This window comes from Dendropsophus ebraccatus, chromosome 9 (assembly GCF_027789765.1).
Source record: "Dendropsophus ebraccatus isolate aDenEbr1 chromosome 9, aDenEbr1.pat, whole genome shotgun sequence".
Lineage (NCBI taxonomy): Eukaryota > Metazoa > Chordata > Amphibia > Anura > Hylidae > Dendropsophus > Dendropsophus ebraccatus.
Window position 1 is genome coordinate 51,197,788 of NC_091462.1, and position 26,950 is coordinate 51,224,737.

The 26,950-nt window shown below is 39.6% G+C and overlaps 1 protein-coding gene across 4 annotated transcripts in view; it reads left to right on the top strand.

Moving 5' to 3' along the window:
• Nucleotides 1-26,950, top strand: part of SATB2 (SATB homeobox 2) — a 166,475-nt gene that overhangs the window by 45,017 nt on the left and 94,508 nt on the right. For all 4 annotated transcript variants that reach the window (XM_069983271.1, XM_069983270.1, XM_069983272.1 and 1 more), the window contains 3 exons: nt 5,202-5,360; nt 25,145-25,271; nt 25,749-25,872. In XM_069983271.1, the coding sequence (XP_069839372.1) occupies nt 5,202-5,360; nt 25,145-25,271; nt 25,749-25,872 (410 nt within the window). The remainder of the gene's footprint in view (nt 1-5,201; nt 5,361-25,144; nt 25,272-25,748; nt 25,873-26,950) is intronic.

Below are 26,950 nucleotides of genomic sequence, written 5' to 3' on the forward strand. Positions count from 1 at the left end.
TGTATCTTTTTATTATTCAAAAATAGCAAACACGTCCAGTCATTCACAAACTGCTAGTGGCAAATAACAAAATTAGCTAATTCCAGAGAAGTGAGTGAGACGATAATAATAGTAATTGCCTCCCCCTGTCTTAAAACATTGCACAGGCTTTTTTTCCCCTTTTTTTTTTTTTTTTTTTTTTGTTTCCTTAGCAGAGAAAAGTGTATTGGGTTTGCAGAAGAATGAATGAGAACATTGCTAATGCCCTGACTAGTGAATGGATATTATACCTGTTTATTTAAATGGGGGTTCCAGGTTACTAAACTGTGTCTTTTAATTCCATTTAGAAAGCAGGATTAACCATTTAGCCTCCAAGAGAAAATAACAGTCTATCAAAAACACAATCTATCTTACAAGTATTGATTCTGTGTTTTTTGTAACAAATGTGTCTAATGTCACATGCCATTTATTACATTGGTTGCATGTTAAAGTGGTCTAGGAATCTGTGGCTTACATTTTAGGCAAGCCTGCAGGTCACTTGGAGATGCCATTTCTTGGGGATGGTTTAGAGTGCCTTCACATAAAGAGATTTATCTGACATTTTGGCAGCCAAAGCCAGGAAATGTGTGAACATAGCCTAACATTAAAAAATATTGCTGGATTTTTACTTCAAAATCACTGCCGTATTTTACCTTTATTGTAGGGTGTGTAAACATAGCTTTATTCTTATTGGTGCAAATGAATAATACCAACCAATGCATGTTTATACACATGGACACTGAGATCACTGCTTTAAAACTAAATTTGAACTGATAGGATATTAGTATTACAGACGGATTTGTGCTATATTATTAAAATGTGTTTATGTTGTTAGGAAGAATCCATTAAGGCTTAAGGCCCTATTCCACGGAACGATTATCGTTCATAAACTCACTCCAACAACCGCTTGTTAACGATCACTAAACGATTTTTTTTTTGCGAATGATAACACATAACGTGAATGATATATGTAGTGTAACGATTATTTTGCGGTCGTTACATGGTCATTTAAAATGTTCACCGGGTGATCATGACCATACGACACACCTACTTTTTTTAAACCTTTTTACGAATGAAAGATTTATAATTTTACGAACTTATTAGCGAATTATCTTTTAAAGACCAACAATTTTTTTTCGATATGCTGAAAAACAATTTTGAACGACAATATAACGATTTCGCCTTTGTCGTTCGCTCGTTTACACCAATTCCACGTAGCGATTATCGTTAACGAGCGGTCGTTGGAACCAGTTTATGAACGATAATCGTTCCGTGGAATAGGGCCCATGAGCTGTATTACAATGTTGGCCATGGCAGAGATCACGTAACCAACAATCACTGTGTCACAGTGCAATCTTTTCGCTGTCTCAGGGCTAATGTAACTGAATAGGGTCACGATGAAACCAACAAGTGGCTGCAACCTTGACCCAACAGTCACAAGAAATCCATCTACTTTCTGCACTGATTTAGTTCCTATAAACTTATGTAATCTGCTTGTTTTTTTTTTTGCTTCAGTTTTAGTTACGCCTTAATTCATGTCACATTCGGTGGGGAACGGTTGTGCGATAGGTCTAAATAGTTGCATCATCTGCTATATATAAAGCTATTAAAAATAGCAGGGTGTTTTCCACTAATTAATTATATAAAAAGTTCAGCTGACAATACTTTTGATATAAATGAGGTTATTGGTCCCTGACAAATCCAGACCTTTATTTACCCAAAGCATTCACTTTTAGTATACATAAGTCTAATAAAGTCTATCAACACATTGGTGTATGCATTGAAGGAATTTCCAGAATATATATTGATGGTACACATGAAATCGAAATCTTTAATAGGAATTTGGCCAAAATGTTCATAAACAAAAAATATTTTATGAAATGGGATATGTTACATATACTGTATGCAAATACTCCTCTGTGATGCCTCTTAAAGTGCCTGTCACTTTATGAGCTTTTGAAATGTCACACAGAGATGTCAAAAGTTTTGATTGGAGGGGTCTGGATGATCAGACGCCCCTAACTGTTAGAGGTGGGAGAAGCACTGAGCTAAATGCTTCTTTCCCTGGCTTGCTACCATCTCCATCTTGCTGCAGATGGGCTTCATAGACTTACAATGAAGCTAAGAAGTAAAACGCTTATCCATGCACTTTTACATTTTTATCTAATGATCAGTGATCAAAACTTTTTAAGTATCCCTGTGACATATAAAAAGATATAGCAACAGCCTCTAGTATAGCATCTGTCAACGTACAATGCATTTAGAAGGTTTTTAGACCTTTTAATTTTTCCAAACTTATTTCCAAATAAATAAAATAAATAAAGAGGGATATTTATCAAACTGGTGTAAAGTAGAATTGTCTGATTGGTTGCTAGGGGCAACTAAGGCAATTCTACTTTACACTAGTTTGATAAATATCCCCCAATGTGTTTCCCATCATTCTGTACTCTATGCCCCATAATGACAAAGTAAAAACACAATTTTGGAAATCTTTGCTATTTTTTTATATAGGAAAAACTAAAATCTTGCATGGACATTAACATTCTGAACTTTTAGGTCAGATTCACAGTTCTGTGATATACGGTCCGTAAACTGGCTTAATATGACAAACTGAACTTTACAGGACTCCATGCATTATAATTTATAATTGGGCTCCGGTACAGGTGAACACTATGCTATTGAACTGACACAGCCATGTCAGTTCAATAGCATACAGCTGCAGCCATTCGGGAGCTCACTGCTCACTGCACTTTTTTCATCTGCATAAAGAACCATTGGAGCTCAGCCAGAGTAACCAGATTGTCCACCACCAAGGCCCTTCTCTCTTACTTAGTTTGGTGGAGCAGTCAAGCTCTAGGAAGAGTCATGGTTGTCCTACCTGGTTGCCACTGTGCTCTTGGAAACCTTCAGTGTGGCAGAATATTTGCAAAGTTTTACAGATGTTTGTCAGCACATATTCTTTCCTCCTCATGGCGATTTTTTATGATGAGCACTGTCATCTGTGAGACCTTATACAGATACAAATAATGTCTTCCAAATTACTTTTAATCACCTGAATTGAAGACAAACGGAAGGCCTTCAGAGCTAGATTTCGAGTGTCAAAGCAAAGAGCCTGAATATATGTTTGTGCAATTTTTCACTAATGCAAAATTCTGCTCTGTGAGTCTTGTGCAGCCACTATTCAATGAATAGAGGCCGCACAAAACTGACATGTCAGTTTTTTGTGCGGCCGCAAGGAATCCCGGCCGGAGTGTAAACAGTGTGTATACACTCCGCCCGGTACTCCATATAAATCATGGGACTGTATTTATTCAATTAATAACGGCTAGTGTTGCAATGACTGTTATTAATTGAATAAATACGTTGTGTAAGCATAGTCTAATACTGTATTCCACAAATTGATGGGTCTGCAAATTCAAGAACATTGGCACATCCAAGACAATGGTAGCTTCTACTATGTGTAGGCAACAATCAAAGCATTTATAAAACCCTTGTGCCAATTAAGAGTGTCATATGCCAGGATTGCATTTTGTTTTATTTAGTATAGGAGTTTACTGTGCCGCATGGCACCAAGCCTTTCGAGCCACTACAATTTCTTCATTTTACCATATCATAATGGTGAACCACATATATTAATTAGCTGGATCTAACCATTATATAAGTACATAGGGATGAATGCTTATTTCTGTAATCCTTCCCATTTCATTTAAATTGTTTGCATAATGAGTAGCCAAAGTTAAGACTTTTTCCCCCCCTCTGCTTTTTAGTGCATGCCATGAAAACCTCATATGTGTTGTTGGCCAGTAAATATGGCCACCATGAAAAAGAATAAAGTCAAATAAAACAAGTAACAACAATGATGCCTTCATTGTTCAGGAACAAGGCAACATTATAAGGCTAAATCGGCTATAAACCCATATTAAACATGATAGCTTCCTTAACTCCTTTGCTGCCAAAGGGGTCGGCGGCACATTGAAAGTCTTGCTGGCAGCCAAGTAGTTGTAACATCTATTTTTCAGCTAATGACTTTCCTGCAGATGAAAATAAAATGTCCATATAAAAAGATAATTTATTAGCAAAAGGCTGAGACATGGAGGAGACGCATTAATAAGATCCAGACATAGCCATGCAGAATCTTCCTATTTTTCCTATGTATGAGAAATAAAATAAGCATTGCTAGCATATAAAAAATAAGGAGCCTTGACACGCATAGTCTGTGAGAACAGGGCTGATGAGAGGAAGAACAAGGAGGTGTAACAGTGGCTGTTAAACCCTGGAAAGTTTTTTGCAGCAAGTATCTGGTCCCCTTCAATCTACATCATCTTCTTTACGTGGCATTATCAAGATGCTTGCTGTATAATAGGTTCTTTTGTCTAAAGTTCTTCCAATTGATAACAAAGAAATCACCACAAAGGTCACTTCTTTCTTTTTCTTTAGGGAGGAGGGTTACTAAAAGAAGGAGAAAGAAAAAGTTATGTTTTGTGCATTAACCAATAAGATTTCCTCTTTTCCAAATGGCCTCTAAAATCGGTCACTATGGGCATCTTCTATGCTTTCCTTTGCATTTCTTACTCTACACACTTCTCACAAGTTAAGTTGTTTTTTTATGTAAAAACACAAAAAAGCGAAGACTTGCCACTTTATCATGAGGACAAACTCCTGATCTTCTCTGGGTTTCTGGCTACATATCCCAACAATGGGCCCCTAAAGCACAATAAAAGTGTGATGGACAATCATTTACTCAATTGTTCCTTGTTTCCCTCTTCACTTACAATATCTAGTATTTTTTTTGTACCTGCACCCCATTTCCCTCCATCCCCCTCTCTCCTGGTTCCATCACTTACCTGTCACACTGAAAACATCTATTCTTGCGTGACTCACTAATACACTAAAGGGAAATTATTAATGACCCTCAACATCTACATTACAATCAGATTTTTGTATACAGTATCCAGTTGGTTGCCCAACTAAATTTAAAGGCAGAGCATTACTTAAATTAATAAAATTCATTGATGATTGCTTTTGCTGCCTATTCCTCTTCCAGACTCTGTTACTTATAGACGGTGGCAAGTAAACAAGTGGTTTAATATATGAAATATATTCTGTTGGTTGTCTATAATTGTCTTAATCTTACTATCCCATTGTAAAAGTATCTTATGTTATGTCTCCACTTCTCTTCTTAGGACTCATGCTGCCTGTTTTTTGTGTGGTGGAGCAAATGGACAGCCGGGAAGAACATGCTGAGTTTGTACTGGTTCGGAGAGACGTCCTTTTCAATCAACTGGTAGAGACAGCTCTTTTAGCTTTGGGATATTCTCACTCATCTGCAGCTCAAGCACAAGGTATGCAAGATCAGGTCTTGATGTCTAGATAGTAACATGACATTTTGCAAGGGCCATATTTATGCTGTAAAACTAGTTAGCATACTTTTAATAAGCATAGTTACCATTAAAGGGAATCTGTCAGCAACTGGGCCCTACCCGAAGTGCTGACAGTGTGCTGTAGTCTGCAGTCTGCTAATGGTCATCGCCTGTCTGTGGAATGGATTATGCACAATCTCACATCTCCTATTGAAGAGTCAATGAGGAGTTGTGACTCAGCATATGTGCTGCACTCTAGCATTCCTCACCACTCCTTCCTCCTCGCTCTTCTTTATAAATAATTAATGTTGCCTGGCCTCCTGCCTCCTGTCAGTCAATATCTGCAAACAGAGGACTGATCTGCAATTAGATATAGTTGAATCTTCCAGCCTGTGTTGGAGCTGTGGACTAGGGTTAAATCGCCTGACTACAGACCAGAAACAATTTGTTTTCTTTGGTTTGATTCCCCTGATGAAAATAAAATATAGTTAATTTTTTTCCCTCCTTTTCCCCCTCATTACTGTACATTTTTGAGAGTGCAAGGAATTCCCAATCAGTCCTAATTAGTTTTCAAATATTTTTTTAATACAATGAGAAAAAATTAAATTATTATTATTTTTTTTTTTTTAAACATTAAAACTAAACAAATTTTGACCTGATTGGGAATTCTTTGCACTTTTGAAAATGATACGATAATCAGAAAAAAATAAAAAATAACTAACAATTTAATTTCCATCAGATGAACCAATAAAAATAAAACAAACTGATGCTGGTCTCTAGACAGGTGATTAACCCTTAGACCACAGCTCCAACACTGGCTAGGAGATTCAGCTATATCTAATTGCAAATCAGTCCTCTGCTGGCAAACACAGGCCTACAACTGAGTAAGCAGGAAGCCGGGCAGAATTGAATATTAATGAAGAAAAGAAGGGAGGAAGAAGTGGTGAGGCGTGCTAGAGTAAGGCACAAATGCTGAGGCACAACTTCTCTTTGACTCTTCATTACAGTAGGAGACCTAAATTGTGCACAATTATTCAGCAAACAAATTACGAAAAGGTAACATTCTTACTAGGTGACTGCCAACTACAGTTCACTGTCAGCACCTCAGGTAGGGCCTGGATGCTGACAGATTCCCTTTAAATATAAATCTTCTGTCATGTTGTTAGAAATCTGTACAGATATTTCTTTGTATATCTGCAGCCATTAAATCACACTGTAAGTTTGCATGATGTGCTAGTTTGCTTTGCCATGTGCTTACCACAGATGCATGTGCAACCATTTGCTAGTTTTTGATGCTTCCATAATGATCTAGCCATAAACATAAACTATTCACAGTTTTAGGTTGGTTAGTGCCTTGTGTAAGGTTTTACCAGCATCCTTCTTATGTTGTACCAAATAATGCCCAAATAATACAAGAATACAGTGCAAAATAACATCGTCATATGGTACCCAAATTACACTGACTAAATATCATTGGCTATGGCTGTGGCTGTATCCCGGTTTTCCAGGCGGTTCTCCCGCTGTATCCACCCTCTGCACGGAGGTTTAAGACAGCAGGAATCATTGCCGAGAGTCCGGGTTCATACGAACCCGAACCTCGGCAGGTTCGGACCATCCCTAATTGGCACTTATTTACCAAACATATTAGAAGGGTCAAGCACTGTTGCGACAGATTCACAAGGAAGACCGTTGAATTGTCTGCCCTTTGCTGCCGTCATTCGTTAGACTTATGAGTTAATGAGTAGATGTTTGAAGTATGGGAAAAGCCCGTCACCTTGAGGTATTCTATTCTATTTCAAAATGTTTGTCTTCCTGTGAGCATTCTTCATGAGAATTCAAATAACTTTTTCCCATTCTCAATTTTATTGAAGAAATGTTCCCTTAGGTCTTCTCTTATTGTCTAGGTTAAATATTTTAATACATGGGCATGTCTCCAGTCGGTTTTTGTTACAGTGCATCTGCTGTGTGGGAAATTATCTTTCCATCTTTTATGACTATTTCCATGCTGGAAGTAAACAACATTATGCTGAATAATACATAGTTTTGTAATTGTCACATTCTTCAACGTATTAAGATGACCTTCCTAATAGTTTTTGACCTGCACGCCATCAATGAGTGCCCAGTCTGGGCAGTGCTGGGCTGTAAAGCAGTTTATTATTGTGTAAGGTAATATTTTCCTTTGGATTGTGTCATATGAACATGGTTAGCAGCTCCGAATAAGAGTGAGTCACACACCACACTTCCAATGGGGCCTTTGTCCTCTTCAATTACACATGAATGTAAATCTAATTGTATTTATGGTTGGACTTCTCTTTGCTTTGCTGTTTAATCTAATATTGGAATAACATCTTTATGTTGCAGCCCTTGGAGGCAGAGTTTTATGGTTGGTCTTTGGTATTCTGTAAGAGAAAATATGTTGGGAAAAGGAATGTATCAAGCTCTAATTAAAGTTCTTATAAAAAGCCATCATTACAATGAGCAGAGCATTAGAGAAGGGGACGACTACAGGTTGTGGATTCTCGTGGCAGTTTTTGTTCCACAAAATTAAGATATGGCCTCCAACCAAACCCAACTAACCACCTTACATGGCTTTATGAGTTCCAGTTAGGTTAGTTATATTATAAGGGATGGATAAACAAATACAATGCCGGCTTTAGTTTATTGCTTTCTCAAGAGCTTGCAAAGAACTAATTCAATTTTGGGGTTAGTTTTCAAATACCATTACAGATTACATATTTTCCTATGGTCACTAGTTTTGTTTCAGACAGATAGAAAAGTACCATGGGTAAATTTGCATTTGGAACTTGTCATGACTTAGAAGTGCACATTATAATGTATACCCAATGTGGCCTTCAGACTGCAAACACACACAACTGCTCTGTGTAGAGTGTGAGACCCACAGAACCGAGCACTGGTAGAGACTTCTCTCAACTATTTGGTCAAAAAAGGGTGCTACTATGCAAATTAGACATTCAACTATATGGTGCCCTTGCATCAACTTCTACTGGTGCCCATACAACATGGTAGATTGCAGTCTATAGTTTTCTCTCTAGTGCAGTGTTGAGTAATCTCTGCCTAAAATAGGTTTTCTCAAAAAGGCACTTAGGGTCCTAATTGTCAATAGAAATCTACTAAGCCTGAAAATGTGATGGTTTTGGTAACAGCTGTCAACATATTTAGGTATGGTATGGTCTCCCTTTATCGAACTGAAAATGAGTTTTGAAATGTGAGTTCCCAATAATCGAACTTGGTTGGTTGTAAAGGACTGAAGGGGAGAGACACCTAATGGCCGAGTTTTTGGAGCTGTTTTTCTGGGGCAAGGCATAATTTTTGGTTAATAAAGTGAATTACAAAAATGTTAGGAATCACGTAGACATTGTATGTCACCCTAAATGGGAGTGAGAGTGGCTCCTGCCTGTGCCCAACATCTGGACCACCACAGCTCCAACCCAGACATCATCTTTATGTAGTCACTGGTGCTCTGAGTAGCTGCAGAGTAATGGATGTCTGCATGTAACCCTTAGGAACTAAAGGATTTGCTGAGATTTTAGTCTTGTGTTCCCTGCATTTTCTAATAGCACTTTGTTCTTATTTGCTTAGTTTTTAGCTCTTAGTGCAATGTTGGGAATGGTCACAACTGTTGGATGTCTATATTCAAACACCATAAAATAAAACATGGTCGGAATTTAGAGGTTGAAATTCAGCTGTATTTTCAATGTATGGCCATGTTCACACTACGTAAGTACCGTAGTGATCACGGCCGTGATTACTACGGTACTTACATAGTGCTGCCGCTGAGGGAATCCAGGCCGGAGTGCATACACATAGTATACACTCCGGCCAGGATCCCTAGCAGCGCCGCAAGAAACTGACATGTCAGTTTTCTGCGGCCGCTAGTCAATGAATAGCGACCGCAGAAACCCTGATAGTTCACGCAATGGAGAGCAGCGGGAAATTCAAATGTGGGTGCGAACAGATGCGCCCATATCCGAATTCAGTGGCGGTAAAGATCATCTGGATGATCTTTTCTGACACCGGCCGTTCCGTAATGCAACACTTGTCATAAACGATGCAACAGGGTGAGAAACCAGAGAAATCCTCCCTGGCAGTGTCTCCACATAGGTGTACCTATTCACATTAACCAATTTGTAAATCGTTTTGTTTTTTTTTTTTTTGGGGGGGGGGCACTTTTTATTATAGTGTACTATTCTAGTAATTCTGTTTCCGTTATAAGTCATAATACACAACTGTGTAGAGCAGTGCTGACCCGTACAGATGCTCATTTTCTGAATAAGAGAATCACTGCAGTGTACAGGCATAAGGGATCAAACAAAGTTATTCATGATTTCATTTAATACTGTTTGGGTCCTCTGTGTTATTTCAGTTTGACGTCTCCGTCTTAATCAGTCCTTGACGATTAGTAAGAACATAAGTGCAGTTCTTTCAGTACACAGTCTCCCAAAAGGCTGGATATAAGGTTGGATCATATACTGTATATCTCTTAGAATTTCAGCTTGTCATGGTTTACAAACATATTGTATGTATTTTTATAGGCTAAATCTATGAATAATATAATAAGATATATTTGTTTAATTCTAGCAAAAGAGGTTAAAATGTGGAAACAGTGCTATGTCTTATAAGTAGAGATAAGTGAATCTCGAGCATGCTCAAGTCCATCCGAACCCGAACGTTTGGCATTTGATTAGCGATGGCTGCTGAAGTTGGATAAAGCTCTAAGGCTGTGTGGAAAACATGGATATAGTCATTGGCTTTATCCATGTTTTCCAGACAACCTTAGAGCTTTATCCAACTTCAGCAGCCGCCACTAATCAAATGCCAAACGTTCGGGTTAAGATGGACTCGAGCATGCTTAAGGTTCGCTCATCTCTACTTATGTTATCTTCATAAAAAGTTATAAAGTTAAAAAATATAAAGTAACCACAGTAACCCATATAGCTTCTTTGTGCCTAAATAATAATGTCATACAGGCGTTTTTGCGCAAAAAATGTCCATTATTTTTTATTTTGCTACAGGGTCGAGGAAAGGCACACAGCATGTGCTGATAGAGTATATGTATATATGTCAATCACAGAAAACAGTTTTGCTTGCTCAGAGTTTATTCCTTGTCTGGAAAAAAATTAGATTTATTGGCAGAGACGGACTGAGAGGTCAGACCAGTTCTTTGCCACTTTCTGTGTTGTGCAGCATTTTGTATGTCTTCATAAATTGCTATAGACAGCCCCTAATGTAAAGCTACACTGAGCATAACTGAGGCACTTGATCTTGGTGCTTTTTCTTTACTGATCAAGTGCTGTACTATTCTATATCTAATGCTTACGTATTGTCCCCAACCTTTTTTCCACTAGGGACCAGCTTGTCCATGGTCTGGCTGTTGATTGTTATGAAGGGGGTTGGCGTTTAGTCGAAACTATCATTTAATTATGAAACCTCCCCAATGCCCCTAGTATGGTAGTTAACACCCCATAATGGCCCTAGTATTGTAGTTAGCCCATTATGATGCCCCTAGTTTTTTTTTTTTTTTTTTAATTGAGAGTCGAAGTAAGTGCTCTCTCACCCGAGTGCGCTAAAAAAAAGCCCCTATTGCATGTCCACTCTTAAAAGAGATAGGCCCCTTACACTTCAATTTTTCTTCCCTTCTGGGCAAAAGGCTCCGGCAAAGGTCTAAGACAAATGTCCTCTCTCAGCTGAAGCCAAAGGGAGACCAGAACCAGAACTGCTCACTCCTAGTTGTCAGCCCAAGTGGTTACCATTCACTGTTTTATTGCAGTTAAACCCCTTGATGCCCCTAGAATTGCCCAACAATCTAATCCACTTCACTAGAAAAAAAAATCTAATGAAGTACTCACTCAAGAGTCCCACTCGGTTGTGAGTATTGGAACATAAATAGGGAAATACCAGGGTGGCCCCTTGTGTCAAAGTCTACCTCTGTTATGAGTATATGACAGCTGTTTCAGGGTATTGCCCATCATCAGTATGGAGCAGGATTCTGGCTAATGAAAAGTAGACCAACTAAACACAGCAGTCACTGAGCTCAGGGAAATCAGTTAAAAGATATCTAATGAAGTACTCACCTAAGAGTCTCCATTGCTACATTGCCCCTATAAATTTAAATATGCAAAAAAGGGGTCTACGGGGAACACAGGAACAGCCAGATATCCCTCCTTGGAAGGAAAACCTGTCGGTCATCTCCCCGCTGGGAGGCACCCCTTGGCAACAGGTTTCCTTCCCTGGAGGGATATCTGGCTGTTCCTGTGTTTTGAGACTCGCAACTGAGGCTCCATGGACCCCTTTTTGCATATTTAAATTTATAGGGGGCAGTGTATCAATGGAGACTTTTGAGTGCTTGATTGGATATTTTTTTCAGGAGAAAGGGAGAAAACAACAATCAGAGATTGCTTACCTCTCCCCGTTCCTGTGATGTGCTCCAGAACCCCCCGGAATTCCCGCCAAAAGACATTTCCCCCCGAGTTGTGATGATGTCACAACTCAGGGGAAAAAGCAGTTCCCAGCTGATGGACAGCCAGCTCAGCCAGTCAGTGACTGGAGCGGCATCCTGCCCCATTCACTTATTATCTAAGCGGGCTGTCAATCAACCGTGTCATGACGTCGGCAGCTTAGGATATCCCAGAAATCGGCGGGGTTCCCGGAGCTGCCATCTATCACTGCAGAAGCACAGGGAAAGGTAAAGTAAGATTGTTTACATTCCCCCTGTGCCCTTCCATTTCTGAAAAAAAAAAGTTTTCGCCGGACGTCTCCTTTAAATACTCTTTTCTGATACTGGAATACCCCTTTAAGGTTCTGTACAATGCATAGCTGTAATATGGCTGTGTGCTTAAGCCTTCAAAGGAAGAATTTGGTGATAATTGTGTAATAAATGTACCTGCTGGGAGATATCCTTTATGTAGCAGACTGACCTTTCACCTCTTCCAAATTGCTCAGCTTAGAGAATAGCATTATTATCTCTCTATGTGATTGAGTCCTAATGCTCATCTGGAATGAATCTCTGGCAAACAAGGATGATTGATAAAGCTGGTCACTGCCACCTAGTTATGTATACATTACATTATATACTGTATATTACAGGCAATGAATGTTGTCATCAGTTCCCCATCAGCACAGATGGGAATAACCTTAGCTTTATGTAAGGAGTCTATATATCAGTCACAGCAGAATCTATATATTACCATATTTATTTACCACAGAGCAGAACATCAAATAGAAGTGCCCGGCGTTCATCACAATGTCTTTAGTCATCTTCACCTACTACATTTTCTTGTGTTTGTGTGCAAGATTTTACATGTCCCTGTAAGATAGAAAGCAAGAGGCCTTTGTACGGAGAAGATTTAGCCGGTATTATTGATAGATTGACAAATCTATGAGTCTTATGGTATACTAACCATTAGAGATGCTTTTAAAATATCCCTATAGAACCCTTAGATATAGTGCCCTTGTCACTTTAAGGTTATGTTAACACAACAATTTTCTATGGCCCTTATTTGACACTGAAAATAGCGGCCGTTGTTTTGAGTACCAAATAACTGCTGTGGTTTAGCATGTACCGTATGTAGAATGTAGCAATAACGACTGTTGGAACATTATTCTAGTTCAAAGTTAAAGATAGCCCTTTTGGGTGCATATTTAATTTAACGTTCCATTGATTTTAATACAAAGGACGGTGAAAAAAAAAACTATGTGTGAAAAACTTAACGACCGCTGTTCGTGTAATAATGGCTGCAAATTAATGACACAAACATTTATTCAGCGGCCATTATATTATACATTGTGTCAACCAATGGCCGTTGTTTCTATAGACTTCAATGGAAACCATTCAATGATACTAAATTCAATGTCATTATTTTATAGCGTGTGAACTGGGTCTAAAAAACTTTTGACATGCCCTAGAGACATAACTACATAGCTCCCTAGCATGTTGTGATCTTTGTCTTGCTGCAGAAGACAGGCCACAAAGACTTGGGGTCTGTTCACACTGCATATGCGCTATCTGCTACAGGTGTCCTGTCAACAATGGGATGCTACACAATGGCATATACTGTGGAAAACAGAAGCAGAAGCTATTTATTTTAATGGCGCAAACTAGGTCACCTAGTTTTAAAAACTTTTCACTGGTTTACACTACACTCGTACTTAAAGGGTTTCCAGGGAGATATCGATGACACTGAACAGCTATTGGACATTGTGTGCTGGCTTGGTTTCACCCGCGCATGATTATCATGACTTAACCTGCCCATCCATGTCTCAGAAGGCTTACTTCCGAGATGTGGAAAAAAAAATTCCACTGTTAGCAAAAGATGTCTGAAAAAAATTGTTGTGATCATTATTTTGACATCCGTGCATACAACGTCTTTTATTTTATACACTGTGCGCATTGGACGTCCGTCATTCCATTGACTTCAATGCATTGCACTGAAGTAAACTACATTGCAGAAATAAATAGAAAAGGTGGCCACTAGAGATGAGCGAACCTTGAGCATGTTTGAGTCCATCTGAACCCGAACTTTCGGCATTTGACTAGTTGTGGCTGCTGAAGTTGGATAAAGTCCTAAGGCTATGTGGAAAACATGGATATAGTCATTGGCTGTATCCATGTTTTCCAGACAACCTTAGAGCTTTATCCAAGTTCAGCAGCCCCAGCTAATCAAATGCCGAAAGTTCGGGTTCGGATGGACTCTTTTGACGTTGTGTGAACATAGCCTTACTGTGGTTGTGTTGGGTCTATGGACCAGTAATCTAATTGTTCCAAGTAATAGAAGGGGCACGCTTGCACCTTTATAGAGGCACAATGTAAGGGACACAGTGGGAGATTTATCAAACTGGTGTAATGTAGAATTGTCTTAGTTGCTCCTAGAAACCAATCAGATTCCACCTTTCATTTTTCAAAGAATCTGTAAGGAATGAAAAGTGGAAACAAGCCCAAAAATAAGAAAATCCGCTGCCCTCTTGTGTGGCTGTGTGAATGAGGGCTTGTACCTCGTAAAGTCCAAAGGAAGAAAATCACTCAATGTGGTTTCTTTTTGCAATTGAATACTGTATTATAAATAAGTTTCACAAGATATTAGGGTATAGCATATATAGCCTATGAACTATCCTCCTCCTGTGTCAGCATTTGGACATTTTGCACATATGGGTGAATATGCTATACCCTAATATCTTGTGAAACTTATTTATAATACAGTATTCAATTGCAAAAAGAAACCGCATTGTGTGATTTTCTTCAGTAGGAATGAAAAGTGGAATCTGATTGGTTGCTAGGGGCAACTAAGACAATTCTACCTTACACCAGTTTGATAAATCTCCCCCACTGTGTCTTGAAGTGTTTTATAGCAGACAGCAGTCATGGGCATTATTCAAGGGTATAATGGGTAAAGCAATGGATAACACATTCTGATTCCTAGATGGACTATATCACAATGTAGCAAATACATGTTGTCACTAAATCTTTTGAGAATTTACACTGTAATCATATAAAGCTGAATACTAAGGGTCTTGCTACCAATGGCCAATGAGCAATTGATGTTGCACGAGGGAACTAAGTATACGTATTACCCTAGCATGCCTATATACATAACAGTACAAGGGCTTTCCCTAGCCCTGACCATCTCTTTTATTACAGCAAGAATCTACTACTGTTTGTTGATCTGCTTCTCCTTTCATATTGACACTTGTCTGGGTTTTAAGATATCTTAGTATTAAAAGCTTTTCCAAACGCAGCAAGAATTTTAAGATGGGTTTTGGAACAGTTCCGTAGTTCGATAGTCCCCTGAATGTTTATTAGTCAATTATACCCCCCTATTTATCCCGATCCCATTTACCCAAGCCATTTTATAAATAGGTTTTATCCATGTATTGCACTTTCATATCAGAGCATGAGGACATTATCATCAAAATGGCTTCTTTGCTTGCAAAGACTAATTTAACAGGCGTCTTTTAATTTGCTTCACTGCTTTGTGGTCTCTGACACTGTACATTATACATCACATGAGGAGAGTTAGGATAGATTTATCCATCGCTTCAGGATAATGGGAAAAGAGCATAAAACTTATGCTGTTCCTCCAGTATGTATTAGGAGTCATATTTTGTCTGCTATTCTCTTATGGAGCAGCTTTAATGGATGGCTGTCAGAATAGTCTGTACATTCAGCTGTCAATGAATTTACCAACTTCAAGCTGTTGTAACCTTGAGGGCTACATATCCTCTTAAATATCTAATTATTGCCCATTATGCTAGATGCCCAATCTTCTGGTTGCGGGCACTTTATTATATAGAATGGCAGTGCATTGCCCCATAGGGTGGCGGTTTAAAAGACTTTTACCTAGAGATGTACATGTACATGTATGTGCGGCCAAAGCCGGAAGTGGGTTCAAAATAAATGGAAAATATGAAGAAAAAACATGTACTTCTCCTTCCTGCAGGATCCACTTCTGGTTCAGGCTTAATGAAACTGCATCAAATACTGCAATGGCTATTTTTTTCTTCCAGAAAATGTTGTATGGTTGCAATACATTGACATGGTTTTATTCATTCTTAGGTTATTTTTTCGGTAAGGCTGAGTTTACAATGAATTTTTGCAGTCCTTTTCACGCATCCCTTTTTACAGAGAAAAACAGATGCAAAAACGGATGCAGTTGAGTGCATCCATTTGGATCCCTTTTTTTCATTAACTTCCATTATATATATAAAAAAAAGTAACCAAACCAGGTTGACAATGTTTTTCTGTATGTTGAAAGTAAAAACGGATATGTTAAATTGACTGCAAAACTGCAGTGTGAACCCAGCCTTATTCCTGTCGAAATGGAATGTGATTGGCTGCTATCTGTCTAAGACACAGATGTGCCCAATTTTTTGTCAGAAAATCTGGGCTATTGTGAAATGCTTCTGTAGTGTTTGATACAATTTTTTGAAGCCACAAGTAATGTTAAAAGGCATGGGAATGATAAAGTAAGTCTCTTCAAATGCACCAAATATATCCAGGTGTTTCAGGTTGTTTGATAAATAGAAAGCTCTGACTGCGGCTTATCTCTCTCTGAACAAAAGGGTGGGCAGTGATTTTCCATCACCGATTCTTATCACCGCCGACATCTGGTTGTTTGTGGTGGTTTGGGAGAGCCTCATACACCTTCAGTTTAAAGGGAACCTGTCACCCCCCGTGCCGGGGTGACAGGCTCCCGACCCCCCGCTGCAGCCTCCTATACTCACCTGATCCTGACGGGTCCCGCTTCTGGATCCGGTCGGGTCACGGAGATATCAGCCGCTGCAGCCCAACGCTCATAGAGAATGACGGAGCGGATCCAGAAGCCGGACCCGGCGGGATCAGGCGAGCATAGGGGGCTGTAGCGGGGGGTCGGGAGCCTGTCACCCCGGCACGGGGGTGACAGGTTCCCTTTAATCAACTATTAATTTGCTTTTTTTATTCATTTGTAATCCTGGATAACATATTTAAGTTTTCAATGCAGATTATGGTGCAGTTTGTGATGTGTGCAAATACCAGAAGTGGAGCCAGCAGGAAGAAGATGTATAAGTCCTTCCTTTATATATCTTGGAGTGGGGCTACATGGCAATACATGGTCACATGACTAGCACTAGCAATAATTATTGTCACTGGGTCGTGATTGAAGCTGCTTTTGAGTCGCAATGAGACCCTGTTAACTGGTATGAGTGATGGAGTGCCATGATAGGCAGTTTGTAATCTTGGTTCCTGGTTGTGTGACTGGACATCTCTATGTAGCCCCATCCTTATTTCATTTGGATTCACTCCTGACTTTTTAACCAAATCCAGACCTCATCTCTGTGGCTCCTTTTACCATTGTCTGGCTAGAGTGCCTTTCAAATACATTAGCTCTCCTAATAGGAGACTTTACATGGCTCAACTACTATGCAGACAGTATGAATGATCACTGGGCGGTTTGGGCTGACACCATTGTTAATAGCATTCCCTTGTTTACAGTGCAGCTGACAACCAATGATTTTTCATGTTCAATTATCCCAGCCATCAGACAATAAACAAACACTTGCTGATTCGCTGCCTGATCGCTGGGTCTTTTGCACAGGGAAATAATTGGCCTATGTAAAAGGCCTTTCTCTCTAAGGTTATCTTTGAACCCTTCTTGCAAAGCAAATTTATAGAGAACCTATAGGCACGCATGGATTCTCCCCATAATGCACTACCTACTTAAACTATTATGCAAGTAGATGGTAGAAGTATGAAACCACCTGCACTGTGGTAATGTGGTGTTATTGTGGGCACAACTATCAATTGTCGTCTTCATTTAAATATGGCCTATAGAAAATCCGGTACAAGCTGCAGAAGCAGCCCTGTTCACATGTATTGAATGGGATTTCAGAAATGGATCCAACAATTCTACATGTAAATATACCTGAATAAGACAATAAAAATGTTATTGAAAAGAAATAAAACTTGGCTTCCCCCTCTAAGTTTAGACCTTCTAGGCTTATTTTATCCTTGTTGAATTAACTAGTAACTGGAACAATAGTAAAGATGACCATCTGATTCTTAGGTTGTTTTTGTCTTCTCTCGAACTTACAAGTTTTTTTTTTTTTGTGTGCGATTAAAATAAAAGCTTCTCCCTTGAAGAATGCATTAGTGCCAATGACAGATCTGTATACATACAGCATGCAGAATACGCAGTATGGTCTCCTAGAACTGGGTCACATACAACATAACAAGGAAATGTTAGTATCCTTTCATATCCTGCCCCTGAGTCAATAACACCTGCAAAGAAGGACTCGTCTGATTCGGCAGTCATTATTCAATTGAGAATTATTAGTTTACAGAGGATGGCAAGCACATTTTTGTGCTGCTATAAGATGGTATAGTGTACGGATTTATATCTTACATATGGAAAGGCTGGCACAAAGTCATATGTTTTAGCCTTGCTGGGTACTGAATGCCTTTTATTTCACATGGAAATTGCTAATGACCTACCGCGTGTCTATGAACACACTATAAATTGCTAATTATTTATAAAAAACAGGACTTTAGTTGGAAAATATGTAGAAGCTTTCCAAGTTCACCGCCCTATTATGATGTCACATTTGCCTATAGTGCTGCATTTTATAACCCATCAAGACCTGGGTCTACCTGTATAATACAAAATGGCTCATTCATGCCAAGCAGTGCCAAAGGCAACTAGCAATTTCATAGCATAGAGGTGGTTGGCAGCGTCCACATGGATTTAAATAAAGTTGAAAGTACGGCATTTAGCATTTAAGTTGGTGGCATATAATTATAATAGCTGTAATTACTGAAAGTGTTTCATACTTCAAATCCAAGCAGATGGAGTCCATGGGAATGCCACCATCCTCACTGGAAGGGTGAAAATGAGCAGAAGGCTAGCGCTAGGTATTGCACTCACTTTGTGGAGCTGGCTTCCTTCTAATGCTACTCAGACAAGTTGGTATTGTGAGTCTTACAAGGCAAGTCTTGTCAATGCAGATTTGTTCTTAATAAGGAAATGCAGCATTGTCAGAGCCAAAGGCGCGCTATTGACCATGACATGCCATATGTTTATTGTTAATATCATGAAGCCAACCAGACTGGATGATGAGCAGAACAAATGGAATAAAGGGAACTAGTAAAGAGCACCGTTACATTCCATACATTATTGTCACATGCCCCCAATGCAGCACAAACATGTATCTAGCAAGCTTGTATATAGATTGTCATTGTCAATCTGAAATGTGATTATAATAACTGATCTCTACATAACAGAACGCCTTATACTTTTGTCGGCCTTGTATGAGGCTCTCCCTACCATCCACCAACAGACGATGACGGGTTATTGAAGGTGTATGAGACCTTTAACTTATTAAGGGGCTCAACAGACAGAATAAAAAAATGCAAAATTTACGTTTTTTTTTTTTTTATAAAGTGATGTAGAAAATAAAAAATAAAACATTTATACATATATAATTATTTTAACATAATAACCACCATAAAAACTTGATTTGAAGAGTAGATCACTTTCTGGGGACAGCTTTAATTTCGACAGATTTTATTTTCTTTTTTTCTTTTAGGAAACTAATTTACAGAAACAAAAGACATAAAGCATTAGATGGATACCGCACCTAGGAATAGATTTCAGCATATAACTATACCATGATGTAACGCTTTATTTGTAGGCATCCCATGATCTTGTGTATTCGGTATTTCTTCCTTTTTCAGCTGTTTCATTGAAAGATAAGTGCATAGATGACACCACATGTTCAGCATGCCCGACTTGTAAGGGGTTCACAAATATGAACTTGAGATTAGGGATGGTCCAAAACTGCCTAGGTTTGGGTTCATATGAACCCGAACGCTCGGCATCAGATTCCCGCTGTCTGCCCACTCCGTGTAGTGGGTGGATACAGCGGGAGGACCGCCTGGAAAACTGGGATACAGCCTATTGCTGTATCCCAGTTTTCCAGGCGGTCCTCCCGCTGTATCCACCCTCTCCACGGAGAGGGCAGACAGCGGGAATCATTGCCGAGAGTTCGGGTTCGTACGAACTCGAACCGAACTCGGTTCGGACCATCCCTACTTGAGATATCTCAGATTGCATGTACGCTTGTAGCAGAGCTCAATTCATCATTGACATTTTTCTCATTGTCTCATTTATTCATCGTCACAATGGCTCTCTGGGGTGAGATAATGTAGTGGAATTAATGTCAATCCCCTGCAAAACTTTGCTTTACATCAGACTGAGCACTGCTAGAGCTATATAGTCCAGTAAAAGCTATCATCTTCTGTCATCAATATTCCTATTATGTAGGCTTCTGGAAGGAAATTTGCCATGCATTTAATTTTTTTCAGATTTTCTTTCTGAACAGTACTATTTGTATTATATTAGATGCACAAAAAATACATGTTACTGTAAAGCTGAGGCAATACGTCGACATGTGTTGTGTGTTATCTGTAGCAGTGAACTGTGGGAAGAAGGTTACATGGTAACACAGTAACACTAAAAAAAAAGTCACATTATCCTGCAGTGCTGATCCATATCCCCCAGTGTTGTATGTGACCTAATGTAATTTATTTTCCATTGCTTATTTAGTGCCAACATATTCTTCAGCACTGTACAGAAGTTATCCTTACTGTTACTTTACTTCAACCCCAACACTGTTTGTACTTTATAGATAAAGTGATCGCTGGTGCAGTTTCTTGAGTGTTGAGGAGCACTTTCTGTAATGCAGGGAACTTTGAGGGTTTTTTCTGATCTAATATGGCTACAAAAAGTATAGTTAGTGTTTTTCAGTTTTGCTGTAACCCATATGTGTTTACAGGGCTAATTACCGAGTGCAGGGATTTCCCAGCAAAGGACTATGGCCTGAAATACATGTAGCTGTGCCACAGGGTTGTCACAGTACAGTCCTGCCCACAGAGTCCTGATGAATACTGCTAATGCTGCACATGAACATCTAGAACATGTTGTGCCATTATTTTTGGGATGCCATTATTTTAGGCCCGTTGAGGACATCAATTGATTTCCTAAAGCTGGCCCACCACTGTCACAGCAGATTATTAAATGGGTGGTCTGGATGGCTGATCAGACCTCCTATATTATAATCTTCTAGGACGCAGGCAATGTTAAGACTGTTGCCTGGATGTGAGTGAGTCACATCCAGGCACCATGGTGACACAGGTCTTGCCCAAGGTCCAGCCCAGTCTTCCGGAGGGGGCAGTAATTAACAACTATAGGGGGAACTATTGTTGGAGCTGGCTACTATGTGGTGCACTATTGGAAGGGCTGGCTACTATGTGGTGCATCATTGGGGGGGGGGGGCGGCTACTATGTGGAGCACCACTGAGAGGGCTGGCTACTATATGGGACACTATTATGAGGGCATTACTATATGGAGCACTATTGGGAGTGTTGATTACTCTATGGGGTACTATTGAGACAGCTGACTACTATATGGGGCACTAATGTGAGGGCTGGCTACTATGTGCAACACTATTGGAAGGGCTGCACTCTGCTCTGCATGCTTCAATAAATATCATGGTTGGCTCGCGACTTTGTCCAATTTTAAAAATTTGGCCCACTGTGTATCTTAGTTTGACACCCCTAATCTAGGACCAATAACCACTTTTACTAGTTAAACTAAGGATCACAGAAGTTGTCTTTACGGAGATGCATAAATTATAAATCACTGTGGGTGCTCTTCACTGTATCCAAGTTAGTTAACTATAATAGCATAGAAAGAAAATATTCGAAGGCACTCATCACTGTGCGGTTATTTTTAATTTCATCAATAATGTGTGGGATACATCTTGTATCATGCAGGTGGTGTAAACGCCAGTCACCAGCAGATATTTGACAGATGTTTCTCATGCAGAAGCCTGAAGGATACAATATCCGCACAGTGGTGAATGCCTTTGAATATTTTCTTTTATATTACCAAAAGAACTAAAGTTGGCCACACAGATGGCCGGTTCTGAACCACTTGTTCTTAATTGGTTTGTTAATAGTGTTCTTCCTGGTGCCATATTTTAAAACAATGGCAAGTCTGTGTTAGACAGCCCGACATGCAGTGCAAGCGAAGGCTGATCTGCATTCAGTGGTGAGTGCCTTCGAATATTTTCTTTCTTTGCTACCAGAAGAACTAAAGTTGGCTATACAGATGGCTGGTTCTGCACCATTTGTTCTTGGTTCGTCTGTAAATAGTGGTTTTTTTTTTGGTACCATACATTAAAACAATGGCCAGTAAACACTGTGCTAGATGGCTCAACATGCACTGCAAGCGAACACTGGTCGAGCCCATTACACAGATCTATAATCATATGGGTGGGGCTGCACAGACATCACTAGTTACTTTAATCAGCCATCAATGATTTTTTGACAAGTTTAAAGACTGCTGATAGCTATCAACATGAGTTGGTATCTACCTGATTTGGCAGATATCCCCTCTGTGTAATAGGACCTCTACTCTCTTCTTTGATCTGTGACCTACTCTGGACTTTTGTTAATGGAATGCAAATCTGTAATTTAGCATGAAAGACTCTTCAGTGATAGCACCCGGCAAGGGCCAAAAGAATTTAACACAGCAGATCTACAGTACTGTGCAAATATTTGAAGCAGGTGTGAAAAAATACGGTAGGACACCTCCCATGAGAGAGGCATCTGAATGGCCCCAAATTATTACTCTGCAGCAGAGCATATAGCATATAGCCAATATCATGGAAAACAAGGGGTTCTGGAAGTGATGATATGTTCCCCACAGAGCCCTGATCTCAGTATCATCAAGTCTGTCTAGGATTACATGAAGAGACAGAAAGAATTGAGCCGCGACATCTACAGAAGATCTGGGCTTAGTTCTCCAAGATGTCTGGAAAGATAGATAGATAGATAGATAGATAGATAGATAGATAGATAGATAGATGATAGATAGATGATAGATAAATAGATGATAGATAGATACTGTATGTTATACTGTGCATTCTCTCTCTCTTTCCTGCTCTCTCTCCCTCCATCTCTCTCTTTTTTCCAGTTCTCTCTTACACTGTCTTTCTTCCTGCTTTTTCTCTCTTTTTCTTGCTCTTCCTTCCTTTTTCTGCTTTCTCTCTCTTTCCTGCTCTTTCTCGCTCTTCTGTCTTTCTCTTTCTATTTCCTGCTCTCTTTCTCCTTATCTCTCTTTCCTGCGCTCTCTCTCCCTTAATCTCTCTCTTTTTCTTACTGTCTTACACTTTATTTTTCCTGCTCTCTCACTCTTTTTCTTGCTCTCTTCTTTTTTTCTGATTTCTCTCTCTTTCCTGCTCTCCCACTCTCTTCTGTCTCTTTCTCTCTCTCTTTCCTGTTTTCTCTCTCACCCTCTCACTTTTACCTGCTCTCTCTCCCTCTATCTCTCTCTCTTTCCTACTCTCTCTTACACTTTATTTTTCCTGCTCTCTCGCTCTTTTTCTTGCTCTCTTCCTTTTTCTGCTTTCTCTGTCTTTCCTGCTCTTTCCTGCTCTTCTGTCTTTCTCTTTCTATTTCCTGCTCTCTTTCTCCTTATCTCTCTTTCCTGCGCTCTCTCTCCCTTGATCTCTCTCTTTTTCTTACTCTCTTACACTTTATTTTTCCTGCTCTCTCGCTCTTTTTCTTGCTCTCTTCCTTTTTCTGCTTTCTCTCTCTTTCCTGCTCTCCCACTCTCTTCTGTCTCTTTCTCTCTCTCTTTCCTGCTTTCTCTCTCTCCCTCTCACTCTCACTCTTACCTGCTCTCTCTCTCCCTCCATCTCTCTCTCTCTTTCCTACTTTCTCTTGCTCTTCCTTCCTTTTTTTGCTTTCTCTGTCTTTCCTGCTCTCTTCCTCTCTTCTGTCTCTTTCCTGCTGTCTCTTTCTCCTTCTCTCTCTTTCCTGCCCTCTCTTCCTTCATCTCTCTCTCTTTTTACTACTCTCTTACACTTTATTGTTTCTGCTCTCTCGCTCTCTCTTTTTCTTGCTCTCTTCCGTTTTCTGCTTTCTCTCTCTTTCCTGCTCTCTCCCTCCCTCTCTGTCTGTCTCTTTCTCCCTCTCTCTCCCTATACACATGTAGCTTATTTGAGTATTTCCCTCTCTTTCTCTCTTAACAAAGAAGTGTTAATAAGTGTCCCGGAATGTTGTACCTTGCAGATACGTTTTGGGTTATTTAGGAAAATTAAATGTAAACATTTTAAATATACTTACAAGAAAATTACCCTGTGTGCAAACCTCACAAAAAGCTCTTAAGTACAGCCCTAGCTTTCTCTCTTTAAAAATGAACACTCTTTTTGTTTCTTGCAGCGGTGCTGCTTTTAGGCTGAATATTACCCCCTTTAAATGATACATTTTTCTGCATGTGGTTCTGACCAAAATTATAGTGACTCCCGATCTTGGAATCAGATCTGGAGTTTTTTTCTGCTCTCTTGTGTTTCTCTTTAAACCCTCCTGTAAATATCGCCTGAACCTTTAATTAAAGAGAGACCCTTTTAATCCTCAGGTCTTCAAGTTCCAATTAAATGGTGCCACTTAAGTGTGAGGTCTTTATGGAATTTGTATTATAGGCTTAATAATTAATAAGCACGAGTAATTGTAACAACCCTGACTGGTAATAACAGACTCCCGAGGAGACCACAAATATGTTTTGTGTAGCTTAGATTTTATATACTGAAAGCGCTCGTCCCATCAACACCTTTTAACTGTTAGAGCAAATGGACTTCTTCCTGGGCAGAGGTATAGAGAGCAGGCATGGCATTGATGGGGTTAACATATTGATGGCACTGCAGAGCTGCAAGAATGTTAAACTAACTGCTACTCCATTATTTTACTGGAACCCTAAGCATGGGCCTCCTGCATCTCAGTGTTGTCAATACAGCTATGTTGATATAAGATCATATGGAAATTGACCACAAACAATGCTATAATGTATATGATTGTTTACTTCTACCATTTAATGTGTATGGTATATACAATAAGGCAAATATAGCTGACATTGAGTGTGGGAATCTATTGACGGGACATGGGTCACATTACAAGAAGATTTTATTCAGGATTTTGTTAATAAAAGTATATAATACATTTACATTTAGTAGCTGATAAATTGCAAGGATTAGATCCTGTGCCTCTGAGTTTTGCATGTACATTATTATAGCTATAAACAGGGCTACATACTGTATATCTTCAAAGAAATTTGATATATCCAAATAAATAAATGTTTTATATATATATATATATATATATATATATATATATATATATATAAACGTCTGTCTAACCAGCCATATTCTTTTACAGGAATCATTAAAATTGGTCGCTGGAACCCCCTGCCTCTTAGTTATGTTACAGATGCCCCAGACGTGACAGTCTCTGACATGCTACAAGATGTCTACCATGTGGTCACATTGAAGATCCAGTTACAGAGGTGCGTGATTGTGTTTAAAAGGAATTTTCATATTCATGCTGCCTAAAACACAAGTCATCGGATAGTCTTTGGTGGCTTCTTCCAGCCTTGATTGATAGATCTCTCCCTTTTTGGGTATAGAGGAACATACAGCATATCAATCAAAGCTTAGAGGACAGGAAGAAGCCAGCTGGGAACCACCTACATACCATTGTTCAGGCAGCATGAAAGTGATGACAGGTTCCCTTTAAGCTTATAAGATATAATAATGTTTGGCAAAAAAAAAAAAAAGAAATATGTACACCAGTAATAGAACACCTAAGTAGATAAAGCCTGTATGTTGCTAATAGGCAGAGCAAAAATATTATTACATTGAATAGACAGTCTCTATTCACAGATTTTACTTTGATAAATTGATTCATGTTTTATTGTACTGTATTTTGTTGTACTATTTCTTACATTCATCTTACATTTATTTCCTATTGCTATTCTTTTTAGTTGTTCAAAACTTGAGGATTTGCCGGCAGAACAGTGGAACCACGCTACTGTCCGCAACGCCTTACGAATGCTGCTAAAGGAGATGAATCAGAGCACCCTTGCCAAAGAATGCCCCCTCTCTCAGGTCAGTTAGGTTATGTTATCTACACACAGGTTCTTCCAATACGTCCTTGGGCTATGCTCATACTACGTAAGTTCCGTAGTAATCACGGCCGTTCTTGCCGAATTGCAACAACGGCCATGATTAGTACGGAACTTACGTAGTGCTGCCGTCTATGGAATCCTGGCTGGAGTGTATACACATAGGGGGAGACTTATGAAAGGGTGTTAATATACACCTGGTGTAAATTGCCCACAGCAACCAATCACAGCTCAGCTTTCAGCTCTGGTAAAATATAAAAGTAGCTGTGATTGGTTGCTTTGGGCAGTTTACACCAGGTGTATATTTACACCCTTTCATAAATCTCCCCCATAGTATACACTCTGGCTGGGATACCTAGTGGTGCTGCAAAAAACTGACATGTTTTCAGCAGTTGCTATTCCCTCAATATCAGCTGCAGAAAACCTGTCAGCGGCACAATAAGGCGTGCGGCTCCGGCTACATGCTCCATTGTGTGCAGCTGCGAATTGGGATGTGCCTGCATCCCAATTCATCAAGAGTGAAGATCATCCTGCAGTACCGCTCGGGATGATCTTCTCTGACACCGGCCGTTCTGTGACCCGGCCGGGTCACGGAATGGCTGGTGTCTGACGCCATGTGAACATGAATATGCAAAACAAGAGCCCATGGAGCCTCATTGAAGAGTCTCAAAACACAGGACTAGCCAGATATTACTCTGGGAAGGACCCAGCCAAGGGGCAGCTCCTGTTAGGAAACCACCAAAACCACCATATTAAGTGGCCCTATAAGTCAATGTAATGACAAGGGATAAACCAAGGCTAGATAACCATCCACATACAGCTGTTTCGGGGTGTTGCCCCTCATCAGTGTGGAGCAGGATTCTGGCTAGGTGGGAGCAATGTCTAGTAGTGCCATAAGAGAAACAGATTGCTGAACTCAGGGAGACCAACTAACATGGCCTTGTAATGTAAGGAAATGTAAAGGAAACTCTGAAGAGATCGGCATAACTCTTTACAATGTGCAAATAGCAATAATATACATATTTTTTCTGTGTCACCTTGTAAGATTATGGCTGTAACCG